The 10,725-nt window shown below is 45.2% G+C and overlaps 1 protein-coding gene across 1 annotated transcript; it reads right to left on the bottom strand.

The window, feature by feature from the left end:
* Positions 1-6,796: 6,796 nt before the first annotated feature.
* LOC123409947 (pre-mRNA cleavage factor Im 25 kDa subunit 1-like) lies at positions 6,797-8,327 on the bottom strand. Its single transcript, XM_045102815.1, has 6 exons — positions 8,052-8,327; positions 7,831-7,970; positions 7,610-7,683; positions 7,366-7,452; positions 7,151-7,261; positions 6,797-7,063 (listed from the first exon to the last, which is right to left on the bottom strand). Exons 1-6 carry the CDS (start codon positions 8,207-8,209, stop codon positions 6,992-6,994), a joined length of 642 nt encoding a protein of 213 aa, XP_044958750.1. The 5' UTR covers positions 8,210-8,327; the 3' UTR covers positions 6,797-6,991.
* Positions 8,328-10,725: the final 2,398 nt, after the last annotated feature.

A 10,725-nucleotide genomic window follows, 5' to 3' on the forward strand; every position in this document is an offset into this window, starting at 1 on the left:
GTGTGATCATGATGCCCTCATGTACGTATTATGTTTTATCGACACCTTCGTCCCTCAACATGTGGACATGTTTATGGAACTTGGATTTCGCTTGAGGACAAGCGAGGTCTAAGCTTGGGGGAGTTGATACGTCCATTTTGCATCATGCTTTCATGTTGATATTTATTGCTTTTTGGGCTATTATATTACTTGTGGTACAATATTTATGCATTTTCTCTCTTATTTTGCAAGGTTTATTTGAAGAGGGGGGGACTTCAGGCAGCTGGAATTCTGGACTGGAAAAGGAGCAAATCCTAGTCCACTATTCTGCACATCTCCAAATTCCCTGAAAAGTTACGTGGATTTTTTTGGGATTATATAAAAAATACTGGGCAAAAGAACTACCGGAGGGGGGCTGCCAGGGCGCCACAAGCCATGACACCGCCACCCCCTGGTGGCGGAGTGGGGGCTTGTGGGCTCCCTGGAGGCCCACTAGCCCCCCTCTTTTGCTATATGAAGCGTCTTGGTCCAGAAAAAATCAGACGAGAGCTTTTTCGTGGTTTCGCCGCCGCCACGAGGCGGAACTTGAGCAGATCCAATCTAGAGCTCCGGCAAGACGATCCTGCCAGGGAAACTTCCCTCCCGGAGGGGGAGATCGTCGCCATCATCATCACCAACACTCCTCTCGTCGGAGGGGAGGCATCTTCATCAACATCTTCATCAGCACCATCTCCTCTCCAATCCCTAGTTCATCTCTTGTAATCAATCTCCGTCTCAAAACTCCGATTAGTACTTGTAAGGTTGCTAGTAGTGTTGATTACTCTTTGTAGTTGATGCTAGTTGGATTACTTGGTGGAAGAGTTTATGTTGAGATCCTTGATGCCATTCATTACACCTCTGATCATGATTATGATTATGTTTTGTGAGTAGTTACTTTTGTTCCCGAGGACATGGGATAAGTCATGTTAATAATAGTCATGTGAATTTGATATTCGTTCGGTATTTTGATATGATGTATGTTGTCTTTTCCTCTAGTGGTGTTATGTGAACGTCGACTACATAACACTTCACCTTATTTGGGCCTAGAGGAAGGCATTGGGAAGTAGTAAGTAGATGATGGATTGCTGGAGTGACAGAAGCTTAAACCCCAGTCTATGCGTTGCTTCTTGAGGAGCTGATTTGGATCCACTAGTTTAATGCTATGCTTAGACTTTGTCTTAATTCTTCTTCTGTAGTTGCGGATGCTTGCGAGAGAGGTTAATCATAAGTGGGATGCTTGTCCAAGTAAGGGCAGTACCCAAGCGCCGGTCCACCCACATATCAAACTATCAAACTAACGAACGCGAATCATATGAACATGATGAAACTAGCATGACAGAAATTTCCGTGTGTCCTCGGGAGCGTTTTTCCTCCTATAAGACTTTGTTCAGGGTTGTCCCTTGGTACAAAAGGGATTGGGCCACTTGCTGCACCGTTGCTACTACTTGTTACTTTTTGCTTGCTATGTTTCACCTCACTACACCATCACTTGTTACCGCTACTTTCAGTGCTTGCAGTTATTACCTTGCTGAAATCCGTTTATCAGAGCCTTCTGCTCCTCGTTTGGTTCGACACTCTTACTTATCAAAACGACTACGATTGATCCCCTATACTTGTGGGTCATCAGAGGTCATCGCCAAGAAAACCAAACTGGTGCAGTTCATTGAGGACTTTAGCAAGGATCACTGCGAGAAACTTAAAGGTATGTTATGAATCTGAATGGTCCCTCGTTGTCTCCTTGAAATTTCCGAGTGATAGTTCTCATCCCTTTGTTTCTTTGGCTGAACCGAGCCTTCTCCACCGACGTTGAGAAAGTGACGGCGTGAATAGAGAAAGAAACGATCCCTAAAGCAGGGCTCCTGAAGGACAGTGCCGCCTTAGCTCTTCTCACGCTGGAAGCTCACGTCGACTACGTACTGGGTTGCTTCAAGTGGCTCCAATCGACCGTCAGAGAGATAGATCAAGAGACCACGTCTGACGATGAACTTCCTAAGGACGCCCAGACCATCGTGAACCGAGTGAAGGCCATCCCCATAGAACTCCAATCTTGGAAGAAGTCAGCGGTGCGGGCCAGAGTCGACATCTCCCTCTCACTCGTTCGCATTCATTGTAAAGGAGTGGATGATGAGAAAATGAAGAATCTCCGGGTCATCAACAGGAAGAGCGCCGAGTTCGAGGACTTCATGGAGATGATCATGGTGGCTGCCACTCAGATTGCAGATGGGATCGACCTCGACACCTTCGTGGAAGCAGTGGAGTGTTCAGCCTCCGAGTGATGCTCGAAGAAAAACATTAAGTTTTGATTTGCCTCGGGATGCTGAGTGGTTTATGTAAGCCCCAAACTTTGAGCAAGCCTTGAGCTCCCTCTTATGCGCACCTTTTGATGGAACTTGGTTTTCTCTATCTTCATTTGAATTTGGACCTTATTTGCTTGATTATCCTTATTCGGGGTCCCTTTTACACGGGCGAAAGCAGGTTCACATCCGAGTCCCCGAGTGTGGAGGTTGTCTACATTCGAGGAAGTTTTTAACTTAGGAAAAATACGGTTCACAGCTAAGCCCCCGAGTGTGGAGGTTGTCCGCACTGGGGATTGTTTTTAACTTGGGAAAAGCTGGTTCGTGGTTAAGCCCCTCAGTGTGGAGGTTGTCCTCACTCGGGATTGTTTGTAACTTAGGTGAAAGCTGGTTCACGCCAAGCTCTCGAGTCCGGAGGCTATCCTCACTCAGGATTGTTTTTAACTTAGGCGAAAGTTGGTTCGTGGCTAAGTCCCCGAGTGTGGAGGTTGTCCTCACCGAGATATTTTTTAAGTTAGGCAAAAAATGGTTCGCGGCTAAGCCCCTGAGTGTGGAGGTTGTCCTTACTCGGGATTGTTTTTAACATAGGCGAAAGCTGGTTCACGGCAAAGCCCCCGAGTGTGAAGGTTGTCCTCACTCGGGATTGTTTTGAACTTAGGAGAAAGCTAGTTCGCGGCTAAGCACCCGACTATGGAGGCTGTCCTACTCGGGATTGTTTTTAACTTAGGCGAAATCTGCTTCACTACCAAGAAATGATTGTTCTGCTCATCTTGGCGATGGAATGAAGAACTTGCTTCCATTCGGAACTGTTTTAACTTAGGCGAAGTCTGGTTCGTGGCTAAGTCCCCAAGGGTGGAGGTTGTTCTCACTTGAGGATGACATCACCGATGAAGGACCTGGCGACTCAGACAATTCATAAGAGTTGGCGGCTCGTCACTTATTGGTGGAGGGTTAGAGATCGTGTATGAGTCGCCGAAGACAAGCGTGAAGGTCTATTGGTGTGAACAAATTCAAATCAATCTGGGGCTAATGTTGGGGATATTACCTACGGTATGACCCACCCTATTGGGTCAGGTCAGGTAAAATGGCGACTCTACATTAACGATCGAGATAAGCCTTGGCCCAGGGTCTGAGATGCGCCAGGAGACCCTGACAAAGGGCTGCCAGGGCCCATGAGCTGGATGGCGGTTCAAGATTAAGAAAGAAGATAAGTCACCATGGAGGTCTCCTGGCTTGGAAGACACGACGACTTAGAGATATGGAAAGCCATGGTTTGTAATGTGGCCAGGACTTTGTAAACCCCTATAGCCTCGACCTATATATAAAGGCGAGTCTCTAGGGCAGATAGGTTAAGTTAGAATCCATCGAGAGCTAGGTCATGCGAGTTAAGCCCTCCTTGTAATCGAATCCACCATCAATATACACAAAGCAGGACGTAGGCTTTTACCTCCATCGGAGGGGCCGAACCTGGGTAAACCTGAGTCTCCCTTCCGCTCACCCTCTTTGAGTCGACACCAAGGTGTGATGGCTCCATCACTAAGTCCTTTCACGAGGACATCTGTCGTGACAAAACCACGACAATCCCCGTCCTTGTGCCCGGGAGAGTTCTCCGCGGCAAATCCAGGGCTACCTCCCCTAGTCGTGTCGGCCATCAAGACCTCTGCGACGTCTCCACTCCTTTCGTAGTCAGAGTCACCGAGTGACTCATCGCTCGACGACGAGAAGAGGTTGACGGTGGGCTCATCGGAACTGAGCATGGCCACCTGCCCTGAAGTGGCCTAGTGAGCCACTGCATGCTTGATCCATCGCTGCAGCCGCGAGCGCCCGGAGTGCTTGCAACGAACTACAGCGGGATGTGGGGGTATCGAGTGGTACGACACCGATGGCTGCCAGATCAAGACCCCGTGCGCAACTGCTCTGAAATGTGGCGTACCTCTAGCGGGGAGGGCGTCGGTGTCCAGCGGCGCGTCCTGCAGCCACGCTGAATCGTCAACGACAAAGCCGAGGGAGCCGAAGAGGATAGCTGTGCCGAGTGTCATCATGATGACGAAAAAGGTAAAACTCCTACTGCGCTGGATTTGCTAAACGCGCAGCCCCATGGTGGGCGCCAACTCTCGTGAGAATGATCCTGACAATAACACCAGGGATATGAATGAGGGACGGAGCCTAGCTAGGGTGTAGTGGATACATTCGGATGTACGAGTTCAGCCCCCACTCGGAAGTGGTAATAACCCTACATCTGGAGCCTTAAGGTTGATATTTGCTTATAGGATGTGTGATAGTACAAGATGTTGAACCCTCGATCATGAGCTCGTGAATGGCTTATATAGAGTGTGTCACAACTGACCGAGCCTCATTACAAAGGCGAGTAAATGCTAATAAATATGGGAGTTACTAATAACGACAACTTTATCTTCAGCGTTACTCGTAACGTACGTCTTCAGTGCACTTCATGTGATAGTTTAAGTTTGTAGCCATTGAAGTCCCTTCATTGCCCATGCCTTGCTGCAGTCCAAGTGTAGAGGTACATCCAACTTACACAAGACGATCCGAATGACCTCATGCAGACCGAATGAAGATACACTTGTCGAGTGGGGTCATGACTACATCGGTGGACTTTAGGACACTCATGTCCACGTAGGGTCTGAGCAGGCCTAGGGATGCAGGTCCATAGAACTATTCCTAATGTACAACCCCGTCAAGGCCTTGTTTGGTACTAGTGTATTTTTGGAAATTTGTGGGGATTATCCCGGTCAAACCCCTGAATCCCCACACATCCCATAACACCATTTGGTTCTAGTGTATTTGACATGTTTAATCCCCACATTTCCCCTCAAATCCCCAAATTATAGTGTATTTTTCTCAATACCTAATACACTACCCCTACCTAGTGTATTGGGGATAAATGGGGATTTGAAGGGATTGGGTGAAGGTTGGGGTTTCACCCAATCCCTTGGAGGATTATCCCCACCAATCTCCTTAAAAACACTAGTACCAAACAAGGCCCAAAGGCAATCTTTACCTATTAATAAATCACCTATTGCTTCTCTCGTACGTCATGAAAATTGCCCCTCAAGTTTGCATAAATTACCCACTATGTCACCGGTAAGTAATAGAAAACGTTTCACAAAGCGAAAAATCTCAGGCTGGGCCGGCCCATGTAAAATCCTCCTATATTACGCTATGCACCCTCGGAGAATATCCAGCACACCGTATGGACCGACCCATGCACACGCGCCAATTTTTTAGTTCCGTTTATTTATTCATCTTCAGCTCCATTTTATTTTTCTATTTTAAATAATTTAGAACTTCAAAAAACCTTTAAACTTATAATAAACTTCACAATTTAAATCAACATATTTTAAAAAATAAAATGTTTGTGACTTCAAAAACTGCTCGAAGTTATTGTAAAAAATGCTCGCATATACAATAAAATGTTTGCAAGTTTGAAAAAATGTTTGTAAAATAAGAAAAATCCATGATTTCAAATCAAACTCCATGTATTTAAAATTATTAAATGCTTTCTAATTCAAAATATGTTAATTCATTTAAAAATGTCCTAAAATTTTAAAACTAGCTAATGCCTGTTTTGATAGTTTCTTTTTTTATTTAAATTTTTCCGTTCCATTTTTGTTTACTTCTAATTTAAATAATTTAGAATTACAAAAGCATTTGCATATTAAAAAATAGGAATTTTGAATTAAAATGTTGACGAAAACATAAAATGTTTGTGGATTCAAAAAAGGCACCGGATTTTTATATTTTTTTTTGCAAATTTCAAAACAATGTCAGTGAATTTAATAAATATATTCCTGACTTATAAAAATGTTCTCGATTTTAAAATTGTTTTCATATTTATAAAATTGTTCATGAAAGATTAAAAATATTTGTAAATTTAAAGTAGAATCCTCCAACATCAAAAATTATGTTCGTATTTTCTAGAATTGGTTGCCAATTCAAAATAAAATATTTAAATCCGTTTGAAATATAAAAAATATTCATTATTTTTAGTAAATGTTTTTAAATTGTAAAAAAAATCTCAATTTTAAAATTGTTCTCATATTTGTAAAATTGTTCATGAAAGATCTAATGTATGTAGTTAAACATTAATGCTTCTAAGTCTTTGTGAAAATATAACCTTGTGATTTTTGAAGAATTAACTGTTGGATGGATCGGATTATTATTGTATGTTTTCTAAAAAAAAATCTTGAAATTAAGAATAATGCTTTGAGTTACCAAGATTTTCGACAACCATGATATTTTTTTTAAAAATGTAAAGATTGCTTCATTTTGTGAATAAATTTAGAAGAAAGAAGCATTTTCTTGTATTTGTGCACAAAATTTCAAAATCAAGCGATGATGTGTGAACATAATGTTGTCATTATCATTGAAGATTATGTTTTTTTTTCTTCCGTTGCAACGTACGGGCCATTTTGCTAGTAATAGGTAAACCATTTCCTCAACAACGCCTTCATAAAGGTGAATGTCCTTCTGCCACCGTCGCCACATCCGACCGGAGACGGGCTGAACTAGCTGCAGCTGGCGAGTGCAAACATAGTCTTATCTTTTCTTTTTTGTACAAACATAGTGTTATCTGATAGTCCGTGTGCTTTACATTATTATATGGCTAACCAAAAATGCAGCCCCTTGTACAAAACCCCCCGACACGAAGCACCTTCTCAGTCCCTTACAACGTTGAAGGAGAACTTGGAGAGCAGATTCGGAATTGCAGATATGATTGGCCCATACACCTGTATAAATTACAACTGTTTTTATTTATCACCTAAAGACAAGATCAACTCCGTTTAGTTTGACGACTGACGAAGCATCCAACAAACCTGAGCATTGTCGTGAATCTGGGACAGGGGCACGGCTAGGAGCTTGAGGTTCCTCGGCACCACGAACTGGCGAGCCATGGGCAGCCTGACCAAGAACAGCTTTACGCATTCCTTTACAGATAGTACAAGATTCACTCGCCACGGTTAGATTTACAGTTATGGACGAGGACCAGAGGATTGATCATAGACAAGATACTCTGTTCGGAACTGCTTGCCTTGGATACACGTGTGTTTGGAGGCGGATATGGAAATGGCCTGGCATCGAATTCTGATCTCCACCACATGCCAATGCACTCGCCGATCTGTAAGGTGCGAATGATGATGATAGTTATTTCTACGCGTCATGCTCACCATCTACCGTCTAGTCCGTGCAAGGACTGCAGCAGGATTAAGAACAGAGGAAAATCTTCCTGCACTCCCACTGCCAACTGGTTAAATCATTCGTAGTGGTTACCTTACCTGCCAGTGGTGGTCGCCGTTTCGATCCTCAGCCGCTAGCTTGCTGGAGAGCTTGCGTTTCAGGCCTTGGAGATCTGAAGCATGGTTAAAAAGCCTGACTGTTACCCCCAAAACGTATAACAGTTGCGCCTCGCGAGAGCATGTCATGCATGTTTCTGTTCACTTGGTTCAGTGGGCAAAAAAAAAGTCTTGAATGATCTCCGATTCCATGTACCACGTACCTTGCTCGGCAGGCCTGAGGCGGCCGCCCGGAAGCAGGAAGGAGGAGTTCCTGACCTGCAGGAGCAGCACGTGCGGGTGACCCGACAGCTCGACCAGCAGGACGCCATGGACGCAGGTCCGGAGCCCGCGAGCCGCGAAGCTGCGGTAGAACAGAACGGACCAAGGTGAGGCGAGAGACCACGGTGACGGCGCGCGGTGGATAATTAATACTAGTACTCACTTGGCCTTGAGGCGGAGGGCGCGGTCGGCGGCAGTCTCGCCGGCGCATGGCCGGGCGTCCTTGGCGCCGAAGTAGTAGCGGCACAGCGGGTAAATCGCCACCTCCGGCTGCTGCTCCGGCGAACTCTCCGTTGCCACCGGCGCCATCTCCAGCCCCATGTCCACTCGCTCGCCAATACAGGCCGGTGCGGTGGGGTTTGGTGCTCTCTTCTGATCGGTCGTGGGGGAGAAGGAAGGCGCGCGAGGGGAAGTAGAGCAAGGTCGGGACTCGGGAACGTGGCGAGGGGAGCGAGAATGGGTCCTGGCCACGTGGCGCGGCCGCAGTTTGTCGGCACGTCTCCGTCCTGGTTCCACCGTGACGGCTCAGGCACAACGCTTTTCTGGGGCCCAATCGTGCAGGCGTGGCACTTCCTTATTGGTCGTGGTGGTCGGTCCAATTGGGAGATTGATGGTGTTTTTTTGGCCTGGCTAGCCAACAAAGCAAAGGTCCAATGCGTATGCGTTCCACTCGAGAGAACAAGAAACCAAGTTCAAACAAGTTTCGTCGAAGCCCTGTTCCAGGAAAGGCGTCCATCCCGCATTTCCTTTTCTAATCACCGTGAGGCCGATTTCTATGTTTCGACTCTTTTTAAAAAGTTTAGCAGGATGTGACCTGCTTCAAAGAATTTTAGAAATTAATCATTTTCTACCTTAAGACGGTTGACGGTAGGGTTATATAGCCTATTGTCAAGGTCTTCAACGATAAAGTAACGACAGTGGCCATCAACTTTCATCCCAAGGATCGACGGGACGTAATGGTCATACTGTCGAGGACTCGGACGGTAGAATGCAAGACCCTATCGCCAACCCCAATGCAAAGGTTCTGTAGCACGGAATCGATTCATAAAACAATAGGGTGTCACATCTTACCGTCACAACGATATGAACCCAATGAAAAAAATCTCAAAAGTTTCAACTCAAAAAAATTGGCACAACAGCTCTGCAAACCAAAATATATATAGATCACACATATTATAACATGCATCACACCTCGAAACATAGTTTATTCTCACACAAAGAGCAAATAGTTTAACACACTAAACATTTCAAGCCGGTTTACAGTGTCACACGTAAAATATAGGTAGCAAATAGTTCAACATAGCAAATAATAGATAGTTAACAAGTAGTTCTCAATCATAGCCAACAAGAATAACAAATAGTTTAACGACGGTCATTTCACTTGCTCTTTCTTCCCTTCTTTGAGGTATGGTCCTCATTATTCTTCGAGCGGGTCTCATCCGCCTTCTTCTTGCGGAGACGAGGACATGGTTTTGAAACGGGATGAATTCTGCCAATCCTTCATCGATTGTTTCCCCTCTTTTCCTGTGTTGTTTGGGTTGGTGGAGGTGTGTCATCATCGTCGTACTCCTCCTCATCATCTCATTCCTCTTCTTCCTCTTCTTCCTCTGCTTGCTCCTAGTTCTCTTCTTCCTCATCATCTTCTACCTCAGCATCCTCCTCCTCGTCCTCCTCAACCAACCGATATGATGAGGTAGCATGGCTCGATGAAGCGAGGGCACGCATCATGCCTCCAGGAACATGAGCATCAGGAGAGGTAGCACACCGAAGTAGACCCACCAGCTTGCAAAAATGGTTCATTAAATTCTGCAATTACAAATAAACAAGAACATAATATGAATCAAGTTTATGCTTACAAATAAACAAGAGCATAACATGGCATGGATCCAATTTGAGGATACTCAAATATAAGGTAAGTCTAGGAGGCTCGATGTTAGCTTCACCGTTCCCCTCAACTTGTTCTCAGAATCTCGGGTCCCACGGACACAACTTAGCGCATTCGAGCCATCAAAAATACTTTTGTTCAGCTCCGAAGCCTGCAAATGAATAAGTGAGTCACACTAACTAAATTGGATCTCATCCAGCCGTCTGTTCAAAACAAATGAACACAACCTACCACTCTGTTCATCAATGATCCATACTCCTTAAATCGGCCTTGTAGCCCTCTGATCCTGTCATGGTAGGCTTCATCCTAGGAGTCATCCTCGTGAAGTGATTCAACATCTTCTGACGTCCATTAGGGCCTCAGGTGCAAACGGTGCTTAACTCCATCGTTGTACCACTGCATGTGTTGCGCCTAGTCTCAGGGAGTTCTCGATTAAGGGGTCCTCGGACGGTCGGGTTATCCCTTATGGGCCAACCATATGGGCGGCATCATTGAAGACCAAATTTTCTGACGACTTCGTAATCAAGATGGAAAGCTCTGAAGACTAGGCGTGCACTCCAAGTCAATAGGACTAGTTCGGCCAATCTATCCCCGACTAAGGTCGGTAACATGTAACTTTAGGAACCATGGTGTCTATATAAACCAGAGGTTCTTATGCATAGCAGGTTATCTCATCTAGGGGTTTAGCTCATACAATCTCTAGGTAGATCAACTCTGTAACCATCGTTCCCCATCAATATAATCAAGCAGGACATAGGGATTTACCTCCTTAAGAGGGCCCGAACCTGGGTAAATATCGTCTTCCCTACTCTCCTACAACCCATTGATCCCAGTTCTACTATTCGGGACCCCCTACCCGAGATCTGCCAGTTTCGAGGCCGACATTGGTGCTTTCATTGTGAGTTCCGCCGTTGGATCACTAGAAGGATCGATGCCTCGCTTGATCATTAGC

Source organism: Hordeum vulgare, chromosome 7H, assembly GCF_904849725.1.
Source record: "Hordeum vulgare subsp. vulgare chromosome 7H, MorexV3_pseudomolecules_assembly, whole genome shotgun sequence".
NCBI lineage: Eukaryota > Viridiplantae > Streptophyta > Magnoliopsida > Poales > Poaceae > Hordeum > Hordeum vulgare.